The sequence below is a fragment of the Cyanistes caeruleus genome, chromosome 2 (genome assembly GCF_971803275.1).
Source record: "Cyanistes caeruleus chromosome 2, bCyaCae1.hap1.1, whole genome shotgun sequence".
NCBI lineage: Eukaryota > Metazoa > Chordata > Aves > Passeriformes > Paridae > Cyanistes > Cyanistes caeruleus.
Window position 1 is genome coordinate 106,237,900 of NC_141702.1, and position 25,126 is coordinate 106,263,025.

The 25,126-nt window shown below is 47.3% G+C and overlaps 2 protein-coding genes and 1 non-coding gene across 7 annotated transcripts; all 3 read left to right on the plus strand.

The window, feature by feature from the left end:
* The first annotated feature begins 1,982 nt into the window (after positions 1-1,982).
* On the plus strand, positions 1,983-5,882 carry PET117 (PET117 cytochrome c oxidase chaperone). The gene is made up of 2 exons (XM_086878937.1): positions 1,983-2,397; positions 5,685-5,882. The coding sequence occupies exons 1-2, from the start codon at positions 2,071-2,073 to the stop codon at positions 5,832-5,834; spliced, it is 477 nt and encodes a 158-aa protein (XP_086735063.1). The 5' UTR covers positions 1,983-2,070; the 3' UTR covers positions 5,835-5,882.
* KAT14 (lysine acetyltransferase 14) lies at positions 5,685-24,521 on the plus strand. 5 transcript variants are annotated; one of them, XM_023922988.2, is made up of 10 exons: positions 5,685-6,363; positions 8,065-8,183; positions 11,319-11,440; positions 13,108-13,289; positions 13,778-14,194; positions 15,100-15,671; positions 16,157-16,293; positions 16,800-16,975; positions 20,010-20,200; positions 22,700-24,521. In XM_023922988.2, exons 1-10 carry the CDS (start codon positions 6,108-6,110, stop codon positions 22,871-22,873), a joined length of 2,346 nt encoding a protein of 781 aa, XP_023778756.1. In that variant the 5' UTR covers positions 5,685-6,107; the 3' UTR covers positions 22,874-24,521. The 5 variants fall into 5 exon arrangements, 3 of the variants coding, with proteins under 3 accessions (XP_023778756.1, XP_023778755.1, XP_086735053.1); XM_023922987.2 differs by having other exon boundaries at positions 13,775-14,194; positions 22,700-23,321; XR_015283780.1 differs by having other exon boundaries at positions 6,089-6,363; positions 13,775-14,194; positions 16,157-16,405; positions 22,700-23,321.
* On the plus strand, positions 19,697-19,860 carry LOC111926689 (U1 spliceosomal RNA). The gene has a single exon (XR_002863126.1). It is a non-coding gene; the product is annotated as a U1 spliceosomal RNA (small nuclear RNA).
* Positions 24,522-25,126: the final 605 nt, after the last annotated feature.

The following is a 25,126-nucleotide window of genomic DNA, read 5'->3' on the forward strand; positions in this document are numbered from 1 at the left end:
CCCCCGTGTCAGCACACACATGTATGCGCTGGGAGGGAGGGAGGAAGGGAGAGAGAGCTGCCTCTGCAAAGAGGGAAGGACAGCTAGCAGCTCACCAGAACCCTGAGGGGAAACCAATAAAGCTTTAGGATGATTTAGGATGATTTTTAAAATTATTATTTGTTAGCTTGCAGTTTGATAAGGGAGGTTGGTTCCTCACATTACACAGGACAAACAGAGCAGGAGGGGGCTGTGGTTCAGGATGTGAACCTGGAAATGGGCTATGTTCAAACTTTTCACCTCCTCCTTCCATATCTTGCAGGGGTTTCCTGAGGCTTCAGTGCTTTTTCTTTTGCCACTAAGGCAAGCCACAACTGAGCAGCTTGTTTTCTGGATTCTCTGGTGGCAAATACAGGGTTGAGCTGACACTGCCACCCCTTCTCTTCACAGGATGCTACCCAGAGTAACCACCATGACACAAAACCTAGCCAGAACTCCTCCTCATCCATCCGAACGGTTGGAACAGGGAAAGAAACATAGAAGTCTTACTGAGACAGGGCCTGCAATGCAGCCTTAGCAAAGAGGGTGCCAAATGCCTGTGAAAGAGTGTGGAGGGTGGATGAGGCACAGGGGTTGCACAAGCTGACTTTTCTTTGAAATCCAGGATAAAAATACCCTCTAAGGATGGACTGCAGATGTTATCCAAGAGCACTGTCCAGGTCTGAGCTGCTTGCCCAGGGGAAAAAACAGCCTTGAGCTTTCCAGTCTCCTTCAGGCGTGACCCAACCCTTTCTTCGCTGGCGCTTGGCCCCACCTCCATGGGCTGCTGCGCCGCTATTCCCAGGCCAGAAAAGGAGGAACCAGGCACGGGAAAGAGGGCACCTAAACTGTGGGCATAGCACAGATTTCACCAGCAGAGAAGCCCTCCTGATCCATCTCTCCCTCAGCTTAAACCCATCCTCTACCTCTCTGTTAGGGAGTCTGATGGACACAGCCACCAGGCTGGTGTTCCTTGGGCTGAAATCTTCTCTCGTGTCCTTCTGTCCACCACCAGCTGGAAAGGTTTTCCCCAGCAGCATCCCTTCTGGGCACTCCTACCCTCCCACCTCCATCACACCACTTCCCTGCCCCTGCAGCCGGGCTCACAGAGAGGAAAATGGGCTTTTCCACATCGTGGCTGCTGCGAGGTTTTAAACCAGACCAGCTGCTAATCTGGGCTTGGAAAAGGTCCCCTCTCACCCCAGAGCATGGAAAGGGGACAAAGCAGAAGAGCAGGGTCACGGTAGGGGAGCTGAGCCCTTCGGTGAGGCCCAGCCCTTGGGAGAAAGGGAGGAGCACAGGAACACCTGAACCACCATGGCAGGAACTGAGACCGTGAAAGCACAGCCTGAATGCTCCCTGTTTGGGGATTTTAGCCCCTCCAGTGTTTAATGACAGGGTTGGGTAGAGGCACTCGGGGGGAAGGTGCACCTTTCCCCGGTGCCAAGGGTGCAGTGTTGGCTCCCATCCACCAGGCTCCTGGCTCGACCCCATTCTTGGCACTCCAGTGGTCTTGGACACTTGACAGGCACTTATGCACAAACCCTAATAACAGTAAACACACCAACGTGAGCACAGCCATTAGGCTCAATTGAAATATTATCATTCCCACTAATTTCACCTTTCATTTTAATCATGTTCATTCAGCAGAGAGATGAAAAAGATTATAATGAGGAAGGATCAGCCTAACGTGTTTGGTTTCCCTCTTCCACTGCACAAGAGATGGAATAATTCTGTCTTCAGAGCACGAAAAACTGGCAAACACGAGGCCTTAAGGCCACACACTGAACAATGAGAAGAAACCAAACAATTGAAGAGCAGCTTTCTCCAGCTGCTTCTCCCATGCAATTCGGGATTTCTGGGCGAGGAGAGCGCAGGACTGGTGGTCTTCACTCGACAAAACCAGAAATGTTCCTCGCACGCAGGAGAAACCTCCTTTTGTTTGTGTTCGCCGGCAGGAAGCTCCGGCGAACAGCCCCGGGAGACCCCGGCACAGCTGGGCACCCAATCCCCGGTGGCGCCGATGGAACAAAGGCGAGTTTTTAGCATCCCATGTCAGAGTTTGTGGCCAGGAGGGTGCGAGTGCCCGCGGCTGCTCCAGGGAGCGGCTTCCCGGCCCCGCCTCCCGGCGCTGCGCCCCGCCCCGCATCGGCGCTCGGCTGCTCGGGCCTGGCTCGCTGCGCTCGGCGCTCGGCCGGAGGCGGGGTGCGCCGCCTCACGCTCTCCCTCACCCCCGCCCGCCCGGCGCTTCCCCCGCCGCGGCCCCGCGCCGCCCCGCCGGCCATGTCGCGGGGCTCCCGCCTGGCGCTGGCCGTCTCCGCGCTGCTCTCCGCCGCCATCGTGGCGGCCGTGCACGTCCAGCAGCGCCGGGAGCTGGAGGTGAGTGCGCGCTGCGGGCCGCGGGGGGGAGGTGGCGAGCTGGGCCCTGCCCCGGCCCTCACTGCGGCCCCGCCCACCGGCCGGGCAGGCCCCGCCCCCTCACCTGGCGGCCTGTCTGGCCCCGCCCCCACCTGCCGGCTCAGCGCGGAGCCCCGCCCAGCACCGAGCCCCGCCCATCGCCAGGCCCCGCCCCGTGCGCGCTGCGGACCCGCACCTGAGCCCACATGTCCGTCTGTCCGTCCCTGCCTGCACCTAAGCCGGTGCGCCAGCACTGGGGCTGCGGGTGCACAGCCCGGCTCCCAGAGGCCAGCGCTGCCCCACTGGTCCTGCCTCGGCTGCACTGCTCCCGATGTTGCTCTCTCCACAAGCTACCCCTTCCCCGCGTTTTCCTGCCTTGGCACCTCTGCTTTCCATGCTCTTTTAGCTGCACCAGCTCCCTAATGCTGTCCTGTGCGTTTCCCTTCAGGGGCAAATAGCAGTGAGGATCTCCAGGTGAGGCTCGATGGAGGTGCTTCCCTCCCTTGCCGGCAGCCAGCTTGCAGGGAGCATGTGATCCTGCAGCCTCTAGGCCAAGGCCACCTCCCCGGCAGAGTTCCCAGGGCTCTTCCCTGTCTGGCTGTGCTGTCCCACTGGTGTGCCCTGTTTTTCTTCAGCCCCACAAATGCACCCTGCTGAAAGACAGACAGCGCTGTGCTGTACTGTACTGTGTTATGCTCCTGCTCCCTTCTTGTTCTGCCAGGGCAGGCACAGTGCAAGCTGTCAGAAACACGCCAGTTCTCTGTGCTGCATGTACAAAAATCAGGGAATTCCTGGCAGGCAGCCTGTGTGCCAGAGAGCCCACAGCCAAAAAGTGTCAGGTCTGACCATGTTAGGTGAGTCCTAACACAGAGCAATCCTGCCTGGGACTGAAAGCTGTGTGGTTGTGTAAAGGTGTGCTGTGTGTGGGTAGTGTGCTGGTTTGCATCCTGCTGATGAAGTAAGGGTTATATGAGGGCACACATCTGATCCTTCTCCACTTACATACAAAAAAATCTAGGAAATGCACACAGAAAAAGCCTGTGTTAAATGACATTGAAGCAGTCAGAAATTACAGAACACCAGAGTTCAAATTCTCAATCCATAGCCCAACTCAGCTGGCTGTTGCTTGGGCTTTATGATACATTCTGTAATAGAAGATTATATTTTTTTCCCCCTCAAGAGATTGTCTCTGTCAGTGCTTGAGAGTGATGGAATTTGGAGGATGAGATGGGTCTGGGTAAGGAAAGAGGCAGGTTTGTGTGAGCAGGAGTTGGAGAACGCTGAATGGCACTGGCACTAGCAAGGACAGGAAAGTTGGGATCCTGGAGTGGCAACCAGCAATGGCTCTGCACTTGCCAGAGCTGATGGATGCACTGTGTAGATCACCTAACACAATCTAGGTAGATCATACCATGTTTTTGTAGTTGGCTGCTCTCTAATTCAATGTACCTGCCTTGAGCACTGAGGATCTGGCAGGAATATCTGCTAAATGCTCCTAAACTAAACCTCAGCTGCAATTAATGGCAGTTGAACTTTGAACGTGTGCTGCAGAATAAACATCACCCTTGGGTGTTACAGTGAGACACCTAAGCTTTGTGGATCTTTTTTACCAAAATCCTTGGCTAATACCTATTCAGAAGGGCCAAGGCTCAAAGCTTATGTTTTATAAATTAAATCTGAGATTTTCTTTCCATAATTCTTTGTGGTCAAGTTAAGCAGCAGTGGCTTCATGTTCAACAGATCCAGTTATTTAGATAACATAATGGAAATAAGTAACATGCATATTTTACAGTCCTGGTGCAGAGAGTATTTCAAGTTTATGCAGATTAATAAACTTTTGACTTTTATAAATTGATGTACCAGGCCCAGAGTGATTTGAGCTTGCACATGCTTTTCATTCCTGCAGAAGACTAGTAGGGCTAACTTCCAAGAATAGAGGAAGATGAGAAGATTCACTTTTTCATAGGTTTTTGTCACTCGTGACACTCATATTATAAAGGTGTCTTGTGCAAAGTGTGCGTTTTCAAAGTTTTCAAATGCATCCACCATCTGAAAGATTGCAGTGTTTTGTGTAGGAAAGAGGATTACATTCTTGGTGCAATTGATCAGTTACCTTGTATCTCCCCACATCTTTATTGTTATTAACTAATAGTAACATAATAGTAAGTTTATGAACTTTGTGTTCAAAGTACGGATTTGTAGCCTGAGTTCAGTTGATGGGAGCTGGTGGGAAGGAACGGGTTTTATTGGATTAACTTCTGAAGAGAGTTTTGATTATTGGCTGACATATGTCTGTGCATTTTCTTAACAAGATAAAATTATTTCTTAAAACCTTTCTGTTTTGATCTTGACAGGAGAAATTATTACATTTGAAGTGTGCAGTTGTTGGCATGCTAGGTGAGGAATAAAACCCTGTGATAACTGGTTGAATAATAGTCACAAACATCCTCTCAAGTGACTTCAGGGTCAGCTTTCAAATAAATTATTTGCAGGTGCATTTTGGCATCATTCAAGAGGGTTAAATAAATTAATTCATCTTTCACCTAATTATCTAAGTATCAATGTGAGTAAAAATGGCTAGATAAAACAGAGAGAAGCATGTGGAGGAAGCAAAGAGCAGCTGGGATTTTCTTTGGGCTTTTTACACCCATTGAGGGGTTGCACAAGCTGCTGGTGTTGTGTTGCACATTATGTATTGATTTATATATATACGTTATATATTTACATGATTTATAACGAACCTTTTAGATAAAGGGGATGTTTTTGAAGCTAGTGCCTTGCTTTTTCAAGAGTTTGGCATAAGCAGTCTGTGGGTATTTTTTTAAGATTGAGACATGAGCATAAAGAAGCAAATGAAGACACATGCCGGTTTTAAAACAGTTTGCAATTTGTCACACAATTGCCTCCAAGCAGAGAAGTTTTGAGCTGCTTATTCTGATTTGGTAAAGATTTAGGTCAGAGATAACTGGAATTTTTAGATCACATCTATGCTGCATGGCATGGGAATTACAGGCTCCTTGCATTTATTTGCTCAATAGCTTTGTCACTTAGTGAACCAAACCATCTGAAGTGAGTGCAAATAAAACACTTTTTGGTGTACTGATACTGGATATTGGCTCCTCAAGATTCCAGCTACGTTAAGTTGCTGTGGCAAAGACCCTGCAACAGCAGCAGAGGGAACAGCCTTGCAGGAGCGGTGGAGCCTGGGCGGGGTTGATCCCTATCAGCATCCCCCGGGCTGTGATAAACCCTGTCCCTTGTGTTTTCAGAGACTGCGGAGTGGCGTTGTCAGAGATCTTGAGCGTCAGAATCAGAAAAAGGAGAACATTCGCCTGTTAGAAGAGCAGATTGCTCTGACAAAGCAGCTCATGGAAGAGAGAGACAAGGCGCTAATGGAAAAACGTTCGCAGCAGTCCTAGGCGCTGGCCTGGCTCCTTAGAGGTTTGATTAAAGACGTTTGAAGGTCATTTGCATCTCACTTCTTGCAGGTGTTTTAATAAACACAGGTAATCTGTGAAAGACTGGTTATTTTGTATAAGTTTAATCCAGCCTCTTTAGGCTTTAGGGCAGACAAAAACCCATTTCCTCTGTGATTGGTACTTGGACTGTGGAGACTTGGCTGCGGCACATCCCGTGTGGATGGACTGAAGGTGGGGAGGTAACAGCTCACTGTTGTGCAGCATCCCTCTAGGATGGCCAACAACGTGCACATGAGTGGGCTGCTCAGCCGCCACGACGATGAAGCCACCAGGACCTCCACCTCTGAGGGCCTGGAGGAGGGCGAGGTGGAAGGGGAGACTCTCCTGATTGTGGAGTCTGAGGACCAGGCTTCTGTGGATTTATCGCACGACCAGAGCGGGGACTCCCTGAACAGCGATGAGGGTGAAGCGTCCTGGATGGAGGAGATGTCCTATTACTGTGAGAAGTGTCAGAAGTGGATCCCAGCAAGTAAGGCTGCCAGTTGTGTTGTGCCTGGCCGTGGTGGGTGTTTGCAAGGTGTTTGTGCTGTCCTGTGTTCCTGTTTCACAGCTTGTTGGGCTGTACCCTGTCCTGTCTTGGTGGGTGATGCCTGCTGGCAGGGGCTGTGTTAGGCACTTCAGCCCAGGAGCTCCGTGTGTCCAGAGCTGGTGCTCTCTCTAATAAAATCAAACTGTCTTCTTCAATTGATAGAGAACATTAAAGTTCAGAAACGTGCCCACCCCCACAATTCTTGCAGCTGTTTAGGGGCTTGAACCAAGCGCCCTGACCTCTCTGCTCACTCAGATAATGACACTTGCTGTAAAGCTCTGGGGAGGAAAAGGACTTCGTGTGTTATTTTTTTCCCCTCCCTGTTGATTTGTCACATCTGTGGAGCATATGGCTAAATCTCAACCTTTATGTTTTCCCAATAATGTGAATTTAAGTTGGCTTAGAAACGTGCCCAGCCTTCAGCAGCCAGCTCTGGGGCGTGTTTGGAGCAAGCTGCAGAATTTGATGCCTCTCCATAAGATATACGCTGTTAGCAGTGTAATAGACAGCTTTACTTTCTAAACTCTGGATTATCTGATCTGTTACTATATTCAAAAGCCAGGTATTGCTAAACTCTGGTTGGCTTTGGTTTTTGTGGTGGGTTTTTTGTTTGGTTTGATTTGGGGGTTTTATGTTTTTTTGTTTGTTGGTTTGTGGTTAGAAATTATGAACTGTTTAGGTGGCACCTGCCTTGCAGATATGTCAGAGCTGCCCTTTTTGCCTTCTTAGAATTTGCCTAAATTTACAGTATAAAAATCTCCTCTCAAGGTGTCTTAGTGAATGTTTAGTTGTTAATATAATGAAACCAGCACCAGACTATTAAATTGCTACAGAGTAAAGGGAAATATTAACTTGAAATATATTAATAAAAAAATGAAGCAGAGTTAAAGGTAGCATGAGCTATCTCATGCTGGAGCACTTGGTTTTACACTCAACTTGTTTTATTTTACAGATATGTTCCTCTCCACAGTTGCTGGAACAATGCAAAGAGCAGAAAAGGCCAGTTGCAAAGCAACAGTAGCCACATACAAATGTGCAGAGTAAACGAGCTGTCAAAGGGAGATATTTTGCTTTTTCCTAATCATTCACTTCTAGGGAGTTCCGTTGTCACTTGTGAAAATGGCCACCGTGCTCAGGCAAATTACTTTTTTACTTGAATTGGCATTTAGAAATCCTCTTGATCTACTAATGGTGGGATTTTTTTCCCTTCATCAGACACTGCTGCAACTTGAATTCTGCAATTCAGTATGGAAGCAGGGTATCCCTATGTTAAAAATGCTTGATCTGGTGTCGTTATACAGTAAAAGAGATGACATGCTAGTAGCAAAATACCTTCTGAGTGTGACTTTCCAGAAACACGCTAGTCTTAACAGTTTCCCTGTCCTCCAGTGTAATTTTTCAGTTGTTCATGTTTGTGTAAATTAACTCCTGGTGAGTTTAGAAGCCCTGATTCATATAATCTTTCTTCCTCTGCTGTAGAAACACAGAATTAGAGCCTGTAACTTTGGGTGCATGGGGGTTTCCAGGTGGTTCTGTCATTTTTGTTCAGATAAACTTGATCTTGGAAGAAATCCAAATTTTATTTGCAGCACTTTTTCCTATAAAAGGACAAAAAGATTGATTTTTACCTTTTCATTTTAGGTCAACTGAGAGAACAGCTCAGCTACCTCAAAGGAGATAACTTCTTCAGATTTACTTGCTCTGATTGCTCAGAAGATGGGAAGGAGCAATTTGAACGTCTGAGATTAACATGGCAACAAGTAAGTGAGATATTTGTGCCAGCAGAACAACTGTGGGACTTTCAGAAATTGTTGGTTGTTGTTGTGTGTATGCTACCTGGAAAAGGAGGATCAGGTATTGGTAACAAAGGAATATTTGCATGAAATTCAGAAATTAATTAGCTGAGGATTGTCTGCACATGAGAACTTCAACATTTGGCATGGAAATTGAAAGATAATCATACAAACCACATTCCTTTTCTTTTTTTTTCCTTCCCCTTATGTTGCTCATGAATTCATGGCTTCAAGCAGGTTTGGAAAAGCAAAATAAACGGAATTTGGCTTCTAGGCATGAACATTTTTTTTGTATCTAAGAAATTGTAAACCTGGTGAGGTGGCAACATAGAAACAGAAAGCTTTCCAACTCTCTGGGTACAAAGCTCCAATCTGGCTGCTTATGCACTGGCATCAGTCCTTGCTGGTATTCACTGTTCCAGTCATTTGCACACCTGAGCAATCAAAGTAACATCTGTTTGTATCCTTTGGGCTCATAGAATATCACAGAATCACAGGATCAGATAGGATGGAAAAGACCTTTGAGATCATCAAGTCCAACCCATGACCTAACACCACATGGTCAGCCAGACCATGGTACTGAGTGCCACATCCAGGCTTTCCGTAAACACCTCCAGGGATGGTGATTCCACCAATTCCCTGGATAGCCCATTTCAATGCCCAGTCACTCCTTCTGTGAAGAAATTCTTCCTAATGCCCAGCCTAAACCTACCCTGGTGCAACTAAAAACGTGTCCTCTTCTCCTGTCACTTGTTCCCTGGAAGAAAAGGCTGAGCCCCCACCTGGCTGCACCCTCCCGTCAGGGAGTTGTAGAGAGTGATATGGTCTCTGAGCCTCCTCCTCTCCAGCCTAAACACCCCCAGCTCCCTCAGCCACTCCTCATAGGATCTGTGCTCCTTGTTGCCTTTCTCTGGATGTGCCCCAGCACCTCAACATCCTTCCTAAATTGAAGGGCCCAGAACTGGACACAAGGCTTGTGGTGCAGCCTCACCAGTGCTAAGTACAAGGGAAGAAGCACTGCCCTGCTTCTGCTGACCACTGTTCCTGATCCAAGGCAGGATGCTGTTTGCCTTCTTGGCCACCTGGGCACATTGCTGGCTCATGTTCAGTCTGCCATCAGTCAGTAGCCCCAGGTCCCTTTCTGCCTGGTCTCTCCCCAGCTGCTCTGCCCCCAGCCTGTAGTGCTGCAGGGGGTTGTTGTGGCCAAAGTGCAGGACTCAGCACCTGGTCGTGGTAAATGTCCTGTTGTTGGGTTTGGCCCATGGTTCCAGCCTGTCCAGGCACCTCTAGGTGGTGTCAAAGGCTTTGCTGAAGTCCAGGTTGACAAAATCCACAGCCTTCCCTGGATCCACCAGGCAGGTCACCTGGTCATAAAAGGAGATCAGGCTGGTCAGGCAGGACCTGCCCCTCCTAAATCCATGCAGTAGGTGCCAGTGATGACACTCAAGATGATCTGTTCCATAACCTTGCCAGGCACCGAGGTCAGGCTGACAGGCCTGGAGCTCTCTGGATCCTCCTTCCAGCCCTTCTTACAGATGGGTGTCACACTGGCCAACCTTCAGCTATCAGATACCTCCCTGGTAAGCCAGGACTGATGGTAAATGATGGACAGCAGCTTGGTGAGCTCTTCTGCCAGCTCCCTCGGTATGCAAGGATGGATTCCATCTGGTCCCATAGACTTGTGAGCATCTGAGAGGCTCATCAGGTCACCAGCTGCTTTCTCCTGAATAACGGGGCTGTTTTACTCCCTTTCCCCATCTACCAGCTCAGGAGGCCACTTGTCCTGAGGACAAGCTGTCAGATTGTTGAAAATATCAGCCTTACTGGCTTTTCCTTGATTCTTGCCCATAGGCACTCAGCCTTATTGTCATGTAAGATAATTTGAAACACCAATTGTAAATCCTGCACTGCTTTCTACTGGTGGCCAGTGCAGGTAGGGGTCTGTGCTGACAGACTGGCAGAGTTTCACCAAGTTCCAGATGGGGAAAGCAAAGGTCTCTTCAGAGTGCCATGGGGAATGGGCAGACAAAAAGAAAATGGGTGAAGAAGAAAGTTGTGACCATCTTCCTGGGCTTCCAGCAGCCAGAGCTGCTGCTGCTTCTTGGTAAGTGGAATTGAGAGAAGTGGTCAAACTAACCTGGAGCAGGAAGAATGGGGACAGTGATTTCTGGATTTTTTTCAGAGTATGTGGCCTCAACAGATCTGTATCTTTAGCCAATTGTAAAGAGAATTATTTTTAGCATCCTTAGACACTGTCCCACATGACTTTAAAACTCACAAAATCCTAGTTATCAAACTGAGAGGGGTTGTGAGGTAGAAATAGGGGGATGGGACATTAAAGCTGTTCATATTTCCTCATTTTGACATCAGTGACAATGCATATCAGAAAGCCAAGATCCACTGGGAGGAGATCCATCTCCCCAAGAAAAGCAGATTTCAGACTTCTTTGAGGGTGAAATGCAAGTTGTTATTGGAAGTAGAGCTGTGTGATTGTTGACAGGTGATCCCAGCCTAGGTGACTTTAGTTTTGTTCTAATAAATTAATTAAAATTAATTAAGTAAATGTAATTAACAGTTGGTCAACTAGGATTTACTTGAAGGAGGTGAGATATTTTTCAAACCTGCCCTTTAGTTTGGGTATGTTACGGTACAGATTTTAGTTATGAAGTGTGTGAAAGATCGTTGTCACAATGTTTCTGATGTATTGGATAGCAGGATTACTTGTGACCTTTTTTTTATTTGAAAGACTGTTTCTGTACCTCCACATCACATTCAAACCCCAGCTGTACTGTAATTCATTTATACAACAGCTGCACAATTCTTGTGTCTCAGCACAAACCTGCATAACTAGGCAGCTTGTTATTCCCCTGGGATGGAGAAATCTCTGGAAGAATGTGCATCTAACAATAGAAAGACAAGAATGGGCAGCACAAAACCAGGAAGAAGATGGATTGCAGAAGTTGCCTATGAGATGTTGCAAAAATAAGATATTTATGAGGGAGCAAAGATTTGTGTGTGTGTGTGTGTGTGCAGCAGCTGTGGGGGTTTGTTCAGCAGAAAAAGCAGAAGGGATTCACTTGTGTCCAACACTTTCTGTTCCAGGTTGTCATGTTGGCAATGTACAACTTGTCTCTGGAAGGAACGGGCCGTCAGGGGTACTTCAGATGGAAAGAGGACATTTGTGCTTTTATTGAGAAACACTGGACTTTCTTATTAGGGAACAGGTAAAGACAAGATATTTCCCTGAGGGTCTGCTTGGTGAGCCAAAGGAATTAAAACTTGTTATACAGATGGACAAGAATCCTGGTTAATTTGGTGCCACCTCTGTTGAGCCTTACAAGTGATAAAAAGGGAAGATTTAATATTGAGGATCTGAATGCAGGCATGAGGGGTACACTTGAGAAAGAATCAGAATTTCTTACTGGGGAAAAACAACCCCAGGAGAGTCACACAAAAGCAATACAAATGCATGTATTTTGGATTATTTCTTATCTTCCTTTAGGCAACATGTGAACCTGCAAAGACTGAGTTTTTCTGAGCAGTCACAATGGATGGGCTAATCCTGGTATTGCCAAACTTTAGGGACAAAAATGTGATCCAGAAAAGTTCTTTGGCTATTAAGCTTGCAAGGACCAAGTTCTTCAAGAAGAGCTGAGCCTCACCTTTTAGATTGTTCTGGATATTAATGGAATGGTTTTTACATAGTAGGTGTTAAAACAATTGAAACATTTTTCAGTATGTGTAAAGACACTGTTAGAGTAGGAGCCCCTCTCATTAAGGGCAGCCTTCATTTTCCAGGTGAACAGCACTTCTTTTTGAGCATGCTGAAGCTGTCAAACCAAACATTAACCACTGTTAATGCGTGTGCTGTGGAGGCAGGAAAGGAACTGAGCAATCCTTGGAAGTTGTAGATTTGATTGACTTCACAGCTTCTATTCTTCCCCAGGGATTTCTCTGTTGTAAGATCTGGCCTTTCTTCCTAACCAGATTTGGTCTTTGGCTTTGCTTTCAGTGCTTGTCTGTGCCTCCTTGCTGTGTTCTCAGAAATGTTAGCATTTGTCATCTCTGGAAGCCTCAGGGACCCTGACAGGAGGGCAGCTGGTGGCCCATTGTCCATCATTCAGGGAGCTGATGCCTCCCAGGGTTTGCTGCTGCCTTTTGAGACTTGCCCTGGGAACTCCTTGCTCTGATTGAAATTCAGAGAGTGATTCCTGGCCTCAGACACAGCCTTCCCACTTGCCTGGACAAGCCACTGATGGAACAGAGACAGCTGAATCATATGTGTAGCAGTACAAACCATGCAATGATCTTCCTTGTCATATTGAAGTGCAGCTTATCCAGATTTACTGTAACACTCCAGACTTTGAGCTGCAGCAGCTGGGTTTGGTCCCCCACCTTTGAGATTCAGTACCCCAAGGTGTGTAAGGGCAGCAGTGAGCACCAACTCAGCCAAGCCTTAGCAAGTACAGATGTTCCTGCCTGTGGGGGTGTGCAAAGACAAAAAAAAATCCTGAGATTCTGAGCAACTGAGGTTAGACTGCACCATGAACCTGACTCTCCCAGAGTCTGAGGGAGTACCTCAGTTATTGGCTACAAGGACAATTCTTCAGTATTTCTTCTCACCTCTTCCCTAAGTGACATCTTAGTTAGCCCTGTGACCAGTTCCTAAAGTAACAAAAAATGCTCAGATGCCCAGTAAGAGTGCACTGCCCAGCAGAGGGAAAGGCTTAAATGCAGCTCCCTGCCTCCAAGGGGCCAAAAAAGTGCTTCAGGAGTAGTTCAGTGTGTGTGTGTCAGTGCCACTGGCAGAAACATCCTGAACATCTGTTCAGGATGGAAGCACATCTGGTGAGTGGAGACCTAACTCTTGTTTTTCTTTCTCCCACCACAGGAAAAAGACCTCAACATGGTGGAGCACAGTTGCTGGCTGTCTCTCTGTGGGGAGCCCCTTGTTTTTCCGCTCAGGGGCACAGGAATTTGGAGAACCGGGATGGTGGAAGCTGGTTCATAACAAACCCCCAACAATGAAACCTGAAGGAGAGAAGCTGTCATCATCTGCACTGAAGGCAAAAGGTAACTCTGCACTGGCCTAGAGCTGGGAGAAAAACATGAGAAAAGTTCAGCTAAAGCCAGTTTGTGTGCATGTCCCTTAGTTTTGATCCACTGTAATGGCTGACTGAAGAGAACTATGGTGCATATACTGTAGTGTGAGAAGCCTTTTTCCATTGTGCTGATTTATAGAGTTTTGAGGCCTGTGCAGAGTGGTTTTGGTTGGTTTTTTTTTAGCTGAAATCCACAATCTTCCCACTTCTCTTTACCCTGGGGAATGCCTTTTATCTTTTGTCATTAGATGCAAATTCTCCTCTGTGTGGAGGAACAAAATTTGGGCTTTCATGAGGCTTTAGTCGTACATTGGCTTAATGCTACATGTCCCAGAGTGAATTTCTTGCGCACAGTGAAAACCCCATCTTTCAAGCTTTGTAGTCAGTGTGTTTTTTGACTGCATAGTGTGAATCCAGTGACTGGAGGAGCTCAGAATAAGCAAACTCCTTCTTCAGCAGCTTCCAAGCCCCCGCTGGATCCCATCATTACTGTGGAAGGCCTTCGGAAGCGGGTGAGCCGCAACCCAGTCGAGTCAGCCATGGAGCTAAAGGAGAAGAGGTCCCGCACTCAGGAAGCCAAGGACATTCGGAGAGCCCAGAAGGAGGCAGCCGGGTTCCTGGACCGCAGCACTTCCTCCACTCCTGTGAAGTTCAGCAGCCGCTGCCGCCGGCCCGACATCGTCCTGGAGAAAGGAGAGGTCATCGACTTCTCCTCCCTGAGCTCATCCGACCGCACGCCTCTGACCAGCCCCTCTCCGTCCCCGTCCCTGGACTTCTCTGCTCCCGGCACTCCCGCCTCGCACTCGGCCACTCCCAGCCTGCTCTCGGAAGCAGATCTCATCCCGGATGTCATGCCACCACAGGCGCTGTTCCATGGTAAGAGCCACCATGGGTTTGGTTTAGTGAGGAACCGTGCACAGTTTGCTGGGAATATTTCTTAAAAAAGAAGCTCCCAATGAGCTGCAGGATCCTTTCAGGATAAGATGGAAAGTAACTGGCAGTATTCTGTTGTCTTAGTTGAGTGTGAGAATTGACTGGTTTTCCATAGTTTTATCATCATCTTCTAAGGCTAGAAGAAACCCCCATTATTGTTTTCTGAGAGATCCTGAATAAACAGTGGGTAGACGTCACACAGCAACTGCTGGACCACTCAGCATAAGCATTTATGACACAGATGACATTGTTACATGGCAGGTCTAGTTTTGTCTCAGATGTTTTTTGTGGGGGAAATTTTATTCCCATGGTAATGTCCCAGTATTTTATAGGTTTAATTGTGCTGATAAATGGATGCTAAATTTCAGTGAGATTGCAAAGCAGTGTTGCAGGCTGAATTCTCTTAGCTCCTTAAGGAGCCAGTCTTCTGGGTGACAGGAAGAATAGTGAGGTTCTATAGAGGACAGAACCTTTCCAGGGTATTCTAGCTGAAGATACAGCTCACCAGCTTGATTCGACCTTTTGATCACCAGTCTTGGGGAATTTTCAGCAGCTTAATGTTCCTCAAAGAGCATGTGCTTGCAGCTCAGGAGGGGGAGTGTTTCCCGATGCCAAACTACAAGGCACTTTAGGAGCAGGATTGATTCTGTGTCCTGAAATTGAACTCTATTCAGCATCTCCCATCCAAAATCAGGAGATCTGGGAGTACATAGAAAATTAAGCGTGTTGGGTAAACCCACATTAGTGATTCCTTAGCAGAAAAATGCTGTGACAAGCATTTTTGAAATGTGACTTTGATGTTTAAACTATTTTTCCTTTCCCCTGGATTATTTTGATCTGTGCCACAGATGATGAGGAGATGGAAGGAGATGGAGTCATAGACCCAGGAATAGAGTATGTGCCCCCTCCCAGTGGGGCAGCTGGTGCTGGCACCATGATAGCAAGCAGGAAAAAAGTGAAAACAGCTGAGCAAATCAAGCAAGAGGTGGAGAGTGAAGAAGAAAAAACAGAACGGATGGAAGGTGACAGTGAAGATCCTGAAGAATCAAACACACCCTTGCAGGTGAGAGGACGAGACAAGGGAAAATTACAGCTGGAGAAGGATGCTAAACCCAGAATTCCCAAGCACACCTCAGTTAGCATCTATGAGGAAAAGCTGCTGCTGAAGAGACTGGAAGCCTGTCCCAATGCTTTGAGCATGACCCCAGAGGCCCGGAGGCTGAGGCGCAAGCTGCTGGTCAGGCAGGCCAAGAGGGAAAGAGGACTCCCACTCTTTGACTTGGACCAGGTTGTGAATGCTGCACTGCTCCTGGTTGATGGGATTTATGGAGCCAAAGAAGGCGGTGTCTCCAGGTCCCCAGTAGGGCAAGCAACATACAGAACTACTAGCCAGGACTTCAGAATCTTGGACAGATACCAGGTGGGTGTTCCCAAATCTAAGTTAGCTTTTGGCACTTTTGCTGCCGCCAGCAGTGTCACATTGAGGTTATCTGACTCCTAAAGTGAAAAGGATTATGTGAACAAGACTCATTTTGGCCTGGGGCTGTGTCCCCACCAATGCTCTCCTAAGTCCCTTTCTTCTTGGGACATGCTGGTTCAGCACTGCTGTCTGTCACTGTCAGCACCACAAATATCGATGTATTTGTACTCCAGCCCTGCCCAAATGCTGGTGGTGGAGGCCTGGGAGTACCCAAACAGGCGGGTGTGTAGGAGGGAGATGACTTGCAGCACTTTTAGATTTGGGCACCAAATTTGGGAGTGCCCAGCAGAGTCCAGAGGTGGGACCACTGTGGTCCAGTCCACCCTGTCACACTTGAAAGGCCCTTACTCTCCCTCCATATGATCCCCTTGTTGAATCTCTGACTGACCTTCCTGCAATTGTTGTGCATTTTTTTGTGCATCCAGACAATGCTGCCTGCCACAAAGGGATATCGCCAGCAGACAACCAAGTTTCTGTACCGCCTGGTAGGCTCAGAAGACCTGCTGACAGACCACAGTATTGTCAGCCCTTACACCTCCCGTGTCCTTAAACCTTACATCAGGTACAGAGGGTCTGAGCTTGCTCTTGGCTTGTGCACCGCCAGCCCACGGAGAGGACACCTTTCTTGGGCAGTGCTCCTCACTCCTCCTCAAAGTACAACCCAGTGCACCATGGTAACCCTGAAGGGATAGTGTTTGATTTAGCTGAGTAGTGAAATGGATTGCATTGGGAAGGGGAATCTCCAAGAGGGGGCGAGGGCAGAGAAGGCATTGCTGCAGCAATTCAATGCAAATTGCACCCACTGTTGGGTCAGAACCGTGATTTCCTTGCTCATGCTCTAAGGAAAGACCGCCTGGACATGCTGCAGGTCTGGAAAGTGTCCTGGTGTCTGGCACAAGGGTACTTTTGCTGAGCTGGGGGCTGTTTTCCTGTGTGAATGGAAGACTGTTCTTTTATTTCCTAAGTTGAGCATGTCAGAAGATATTTCATGGACAGTACTTATTTAGCTGCAGTGGCGGTTCCTGTTACTCACTTGCTTTTTGTGTTTCCTTTTCATGTTCCTGGCAGACGTGATTATGAGACAAAGCCCCCAAAACTCAGGCTCCTGGCAGAAATCCGGGCAAATCCACACAGGAATGACCTCAACTGGAAGGCTGAGCCAGAAGCACCCATTGATTACTGCTACGTTCGCCCTAATCACATCCCCACTATAAACTCCATGTGCCACGAATTCTTCTGGCCTGGTGAGATTCCTCCAGTGCTTGGGTTTCCAAGAAAGAAGTAGTGTTGTTCAGAAAAAAAAATGTTCTTGGACCAAATTTTTCTTCAGTTGATGTCTGGCTGATTCTTAGAAACCCATTATCTGATGTCACAGGAATGCATTTGAGGTGGAGGCATGGGTTTGGTGTCTTTGTCTCTGGAGATGGTGTAGAACTGGCAATTAGGCCCTAATTAGCACAGCACTAACAAAAATAGGTGTTAATAGGAGTAGTGGGGTAGTTTAGTAGTTAATTTAAGCATCCAGTGAAATGTTTTGCAGAATCAGGGGTTGAAATTAACAGTTGTATACCAGAGATTACTGTTCATTACCTTTGTGAGAAGGTTTCTTCCTAGCAGTAAGTTGGATATGTCAGTTGGGAAGCTGTATGAGGACTGCCTGAGGTCACTTGGTCTGTTCAGCCTGGAGAGGAGACTAAGAGACCTCATCATGGTCTGCAGCTTCCTCAGGAGGGGAAGCAGAGGGGCAGGCACTGATCTCTTCTTTGTGATGACAGGACCCAATAGAACTGCTCTGAAGCTGTGTTAGGGGAGGTTTAGGTTGGATATGAGGAAAAGGGTTTTCACCCAGAGGGTGGTTGGGCACTGGAACAGGCTCCCCAGGGCAGTGGTCACAGCACCAAGCCTGCCCAAGAGGAGTTTGGACAATGCTCTCAGGCACAGGGTGTGATTCTTGCGGTTGTCCTGTGCAGGGCCAGGAGTTGGATTTGATGATCCTTGAGGGTCCCTTCCAACTCAGCATATTCTGTGATTCAATTAATTGCTCTGCCGTGATGTCCTTTATTTCTTCAAGCCTCAGTATTTACAAGGTATGGACAAGATTAGGTTTGTGTTTTTCTGAGTAATTTCTGGAACTGCAGGTTCTTTGGGGACAATGACTGCCCTTTCTGGGGGCGGTTACGAGGCTGCAGTCTTTAGTTCTTCTGAAATAATAATAGGGATGTTCATCTGCTGCATGCATCAGCTGCTTGATCAGCAAACAACGCAGCAGACTATTTTAGAAAAGCCCAGGACAAACAGTACACACCTTTATTGCAGGTGACTGTTTGCTTTGTGTTTTGATTTGCAGATAGTGATTCAGCAGGGCTATAGCTCAGCAGTGCCCATATGCCGCAGTCAGGATGGGAGCTCTTTTTGCTACTCATTATATGCAAATTGTACAGTGTGGGGAAAATTACCTGGCACACCTTTCCTTTCACAAGCTGTTTCAGAGTTTGTGAGAGACACTTGCAATCCCAGCAGAGGCTGAACCGCTTTGTCACTGTCTCTCCTCTCCTGATAATGCATTTGAAGTTCTGGCCAAGTTGGGTTGCACATTCATTAAGTTCTTCAGGACTCACCCTGTTTTATTTAACATAAGGAGCATGGGTGTGTTCCACCCAACTGTGAACTGTTCATCATTAAATCAGAAAGCTGACACTCCCATCAATCTCCAAACAAGAATCCCAGTCTTTGCCATGGCAAAACAGTTCTGAGGCTGGGATATGATCATTGCATCCTGATTCTGTTTTTAGTGATGCTTGGAAGGTAAAGCCTGGATGCAAAGGGTTTAGCTGGCACAGCTTGGGGTTGGGAGGTAGGGATAAGCACCTGGGCATGAGCATCATTGTACCAGCTTAGTTCCATCCCTCCATATCCTTCCTTTCAGAGCTGTTGCTGCTTCTCCCAGGGCAGAACTAGGTTTCGAGGTATTGACTGCAAACGAGCTGGTGGAGGAGAGATTCCCGGGTGTTGTTTCTCACAGTGCCTTGGTGCCCTAACGGGAAACCTCTCCCTAGCGGGAAGCGTCTCCAGTGGTGAGCCATCCTAAGCTAAGCATCTTCCTACAGGAAAAACTGCACCACTGCGGAGCCGCCAGCGCCCGGGGCAATGAGTGTTCCTGTCCAGACGTGCTGCAAGGCACTCCATAGGCAGCGGCAGCTTTGGCTTAATTAACACAACTCCCGATTGCCAATCGATCCCTCCCACGTCTTGCTCCACCCAATTTACTCTCGAGCAAGAAAATAACTCGCCCACTTCTTGGGGCCTGGTGCCTTATGAAGTCTTGCCTCTCATCGGGAGTGATTTCTGGAAAACATACTCTACTATTTTGTTACCCCGTGTTCTGAATACATTGCAATTGCCAACTTGAGGCTGAAGCAAACCTTTCTTGCACATCTCCTCTGTGGCTTGCATCTCATTTAGGGTCTGTCCATGCAAATTACCAAGCAGTCTTCAGTGCCTTGAGCTGAACTGTTTGATGCTGACAGGCTGTGTGGATGCTCTAGGATTGCAGCAGCAGTAGGCAAGGTAACAAACTCCCAGCCTCCTTCTGTGTCCAGCCTCTGACTCACAGAAGTACACAGTGCCTGAGAGGCTACTCTGTCCCTGAGATTAGAGAATTTGCATGGTAAAAGCAAGTGTTTTGATAGCACTGGAAGCTGTGGTCAGGCTACAGTGTAGTTCCACAACCAGCTGAGTGTGCACAAGAGACAGCACTAAGAGCTCCAGGCAAGGTGGAGGAAAAAGGCAGGAACCACAGCAGACAATGCTACCAAAGCTGAAACCAGTTTCATGTGTGCTGCTTCTGAAGAGAGTTAAGTCTCAGTTTTATCCTTGAGTAATTTGAAATGAAATCAGCTTTGTTTTTTTCACACAAGCTTCCCTGCTAAGCACGTCTTGTTTTGTTGTATCACCTTTTCCCTTGGACACTTACCTGGCAGGGGAGACACCAGGATCAGGCAGCTGGTTTTCCCAAGGCAGGGTTCATCCCCTGCACTCTAGGTGTCCTGACCCCTGGGATTTCACAAAATGTGGGACATTTGGCTGCATAGTTCGTAGTAACAGAGGACTGCTCTAGCAGGGGCCTTGGACTATTCTGTGATGCTGTGATCTCTTGCTATCACAAATTTGAAATAAAGGTAAAGAGAAGGTGTTTCTAAAAAGCCTTAAACCCCTGGATTTCAACTACACTTTTCTTTTGGTTTGCAGTGCTTCCAATTGCTGTTTCTTTCTCCCTAGGAATTGATTTGTCAGAGTGCCTGCAGTATCCAGACTTCAGTGTTGTTGTCCTTTACAAGAAAGTTATCATTGCCTTTGGCTTTATGGTGCCAGATGTGAAGTATAACGAAGCTTACATCTCTTTTCTGTTGGTGCACCCTGAGTGGAGAAGAGCTGGGATTGCAACCTTCATGATTTACCATCTTATCCAGGTAATGGAATGAAATCATCCCGTGAATCTGCCAAAGAACCAGCTCTCACTTTTTCCTTGTGTGCACATGTGCAGATATTAGAGAGTAAGGACCCTTTTTGTGAATGTTTATGGGAGGAAGTAGCTCCTGCTTTGGAAGTTAAAATGTGCCCAGGAAAACAACCATCCTGGTCATGTCCTCAGAATTAGAGGGATGCTGCACACTTCAGCTGCTTTGGGATTAACTGTGTTCTTCAGTGGTCAGTAGTTTGTGTAAAAGGGATACTGTAAATGGGAGGTTTAAAGGAGAAAATGAGGTAAGAGTGGGCAGGATCAGTCAGAATTATTGCAGCTCTCTTGATTGCACCTGGAGGTTTATTCCATGCATTCCACTTACTGATCTCAATCACTCACTTTCATTTTTATACTCTGGTTCAAATACAGCTGAGTTAATGATAAAGTGTTTGCAATCTCATTGTTTGTTTAAACTGGCTTGTACTGGGCCTTGTTCCACTGGAATACTTGGGAAAATTAATGTCAGCTAACTGAAAGGGTGATATTAAAAGAGTTAAACCTCATTAATTCTCTGGATGAATACTTGTTATTCAAGTAGCCTTAATTCCATTGACTTTCTTGAATTAAATTGCAGGAAAGGCAGCTTAATTGTGAGTAAGGATACAGATGTATGTCCTTTTCAGAGTCTAACTCCATAGTGTTACCACTCCCTGAACTCTCTTGGCAGAGCTGCGATGGGAAATATTTCTTAATTTGTTGTAGTCAAGGTGAGCTTCACTAACAAAACCTCACCATTGAAACTGTTTTATCCTCTTTCTTACCTGGCTGAAGCAAGGTAGGGAGTGCTGGCAGAGCCCTGGGTAAAGTGATCCGTGCTTTGGAAAAGCACTTTCCGCTCCTGGGCCGCCTGAGGGTAACTCTGCTACCTGCACAGCTCTCTGCAGTGCTGACACAGGCCTGTAATCAATATTCTTTAAACTCACCCCTTGCATTTCCCAGGCAGCTCTGTGTGAAGTGTTGAAGGAAATTGCCCTCAGCTCAGTCTGCTGATGTGAGATGTCAACACCAGTGGGAACAGGCGCCAAGGTTTGCACAGTTCCAGCAGGTGGACTCTCAGAGACTTCCCTCTCCAGCAGAGCTGGGATGCTGGAGTTGGCAAGTCAGCCACAGAAAATCCTCACACCTTTTTGTAGGATGCATCAGATCAATTAACCTAGTCCTGCTTGCATGAAATTCCCTGTTGAGGAAAGCCAGGCAGATCTGAGAGATCTGAGTCTGATTAGGCACACTAGCAGTGAGAGATCAGCACTGTATGTTTGGCTCACATTAGGTTTATTCTGCTGCTGCTGTCTTTCTGACAGTGGTAGAAGGGATTTAGTCCTGTAAAATAAATGGTGGTTGTGACCTTCTGTTCCTCAGTCTCCAGGTTGCAGGTGCTGCTTTTCAGCCTGCTTGGACTTGGGGTCTCCTCTCTGTAGCTTGAGACGCTTTGATGCTCTGTTTGGATCAAGAGTAGGTGGCTGACTTTGGGATCAGTGTGCTGAGTTTGGGGCTGAATTCTTGGGAACAGCCATAACTTAACAGGAAAGTGTTTTGATGCAAATAGTGGTGGCTGGTTTGCTGTCAAAACTTATCCTCTCATGCATCTGTCCCAGAGGACTAAACTGCATTTTCTTAATGATCTCATTCAAATTTTCTTTTCCCCGAAACAGCTTCATATTATTTCTTTTTTTCCTTCCCTTTTTAAATTCCTGGGAGTTTTCCCCTTGAATGTTTAATCTTGAAGATTTCCTAGAGGGTATTACTGTTCCCACTTAGGAGTTACAATACACTCAATATACATGGAATGCTATTAAAACATCTGATGAAAGCAGTAAATAAATTATTTCAGCATCTTAATCCGAGTGTTGCTGGCTAGAATAATTTAGGATCTTCAAGGTAACTTCAGCTATGCTATTATTTGCTGTCTGAACTGAATTTCCTGCCTTCTCAGGAGGCGAGTGCTGTGCCCTGAAGGATGGGAGAGGAGCTGGGTGGGATAGGCAGGAATTCCAGCGTGACAGCACAGAGGTGCTCAGGCAGTCCCAGAGAGCTCAGCTCTATTTGCTGACAGGGAGGAGTGCAGAGCCTGATCCTCTGGCATGTTTTGTCTTTTCTTCAGGCCATTGTATTTGAGATCAGGGCTGTACACCAAGGTAATTTTTAATTAACAATTACTTTAGTAATTGACAATGGAAAGATGACAAATTATAATCTCAAACCTGCTTTCGTTGTCAGAGAATCCACATTTCTCAGGAACAAAGGCTTGGAGGAGCAGCAGCAGCAGCGCTCCCTTTGCTGTTGCTATGTGTGGTAACTCCTGTGCTGGGGCCTGTGACTTTTCTCACATTTCCTCAGTACCTTGGATCCCTGAGCTGAATCTCCTCACCTCCGCATTCCCCCAGAGGCTGTCTCGTTCTCTCACAGTGATATCTCCCTTTTTTTCCCTCTCCCCCTCCCTTGGCAGACCTGCATGGGCAAGGACGTCACCCTTCACGTCTCTGCAAGCAACCCTGCAATGCTGCTCTACCAGAAGTTTGGATTTAAGACCGAGGAGTACATTTTGGATTTTTATGACAAGTATTACCCCTTGGACAGCAAGGAGTGCAAACACGCCTTCTTCCTCAGGCTGCGGCGCTGAGCTGCTGGAGGGGTCTGGGGAGCTGGGAAAAGCCCATTCCATCCAAAAAACTCCCCCAGCTTTCAGTGGAGGATGTTGGCTGCCACAGGAAAGCTGGAACATGCTGGTGTGTTTATCCCTAGGACTTTGGATGTCAACAGTGAGATGCTGTACGTGGAAAACACAATCCAAAAGGATTGGTTCCTGTGCTCCAAAGGGAGAGACCTGGAAATGCCAACTAAGATACACTGAAACCACTGGAAAATTGAAATTCCTTATGGGGAATTTTCCTACCACTGTTACTTTGGAGAGCCTCATTAGCAAACAAACAAAAATACCAAACTAAAAAGTGTTTCTCACTTCAGAGGGGCCCCATGGATTTCAAGTTTTGAAACCTGTCCAAAAAAATGTTGCAGGTTTTTTTGTCTCTGTTATTGTTTATAAGCAAAAATGAACACCTGAACTTAAATCATTCCGTGTTTCTGTGGTTTGATTGCTTTGTTAGGAACTGTCTTGAGTCTGTGAAGGGAAATAAGATATTGGTACCTGTAGCTGGATGTTAACTTTAGGAAAGTTCTACACACGCCAGATGAGTAATCCTGGAACCATGTTTCAGGAATACTGAAGAGCGTGTGGATTCCTGTGATCCCAAGCACAAGGCTCAGAGGAGACATCTTTGTTTTGCTCCTTCCCTGCTGCCTTCCCTTCCCCTCCTTGCTCAGTGTGAAGTTCTCGTAGCGCGCAGTGTGTTGTGTTCAGGAACAATGTCAGGTGGGTTTGTGTCTAGGCAAGGTAGGGCACCAGAGCTGCCAAATCCAGCTCTTTGGAATCTTTCCACCTCTCTGCTGGTTGTTGGTCTGCAGATCAGCCCTTTGGGCACACCTCTAACCACAGAGCAGCCTCACAGACTCCAGCACCCACCTCCTCCTGCTACAGGCACTCTGGCTGGAAGACACCCAGAACAGAAGTAGTGGGGATATTTGAAATGCAGGCTCTGATTTGTAGAAGCATTCTGCTTCACAGCTTGGAGGGAGGAGGGAGCAAAGGTGGCCCAGATCCAGTTCTTGGAAGCAGCTAGGCTCAAAGTAGCAGTAGACAGGAGAGCAAAGAATAAACAGAAATACCCAAGAATTTAAAAACACAACCCAGTTTCTCTGGTAGGGGCTCATGTCCTTTTCCACAGTGTAGCAGGCTTCTCTCCCTCCCTGATTTTCAGTGCAGATGAACAGACAGCTGCACTGACCAAAGGTCAGGCTGTGCATTTTAACTATGGATCACATCCACTGGGATGGTCCTTTCACATCAAGCCCACAGAGAGCTACACCAAATGTGACTTCCTTGTCCTTCATCTACTATGTGTACCTGTTGGCTACCTGACTATAGCAGTAGTTGTCACAGTGGAGTCTTAATTTTGGTAACAGGAGAGAAAGGGACACAAAATACGTTCTTGTGTTAGCCAATGTTCATCACCACCAACACAAAACCAGTGGTAGTGGAAAGGAAAACCAGCCCAGCCAAGGGTTGTGTGCCCAAACTTCTGTGCACATTTCTGCCTGTTTCATGACTATGTGAAAATTTTCAATGTTCTTAATGTTATGAGGTAACTGGACTTCAAAAGAAAAGAAATATATGTCTTTATGAATGGAATTAAAGCCCTTCCCTTGGAAAAGCCTGTCTGTAGTCATACTGTTTGATAACATGTCTCTCCATCATCTTATTTTATTGGAATCTAGAGAACTCCGGTGTGGCCCTTAAGAGGATGTGTGTGGGCAGCTGACCAAGGGCAGAAGTTCCTCATTTCCCTACAGACACCCCACAGCAGGCACACACACGCAGGCCTTAGCAGGCTCTTCCTTTCCAGACAGAATTAGGAGATAGAAAAGTAGCCTGAAGAAGACGACCAGTTCTGCATTGTGTTCTCAAGGTGACCATAAAGATTTTGAGGACCATCTTGCTCTGTGGCTTTGTCCCTCAGGGACTGCCAAGTGACGACGGTGTAACAGCCCTGTGGCACCTGCTGTGCTGCAGACAGCTTGTTTGATCCCGGTCCTTCATTTAACCGCGGCTCCTCAAAGGCGGTGAAGTGATCCTCGGGGCGGGAGCCATGGCTTTGCAAGGGGTGAGCAGACAAACGGTGTTTTCAGCCCTCTGCTTCCCTCTGGTGCCTCGGGAGCCCGGCTGCCGGCTCACCCGAGCTGTGCTGGAGGAGCCAGCACCGCCCTGCTCCGCGGCACGGCTCCGCCACCTTCCCGGACCGCAGAGCTGAGAGGAGGA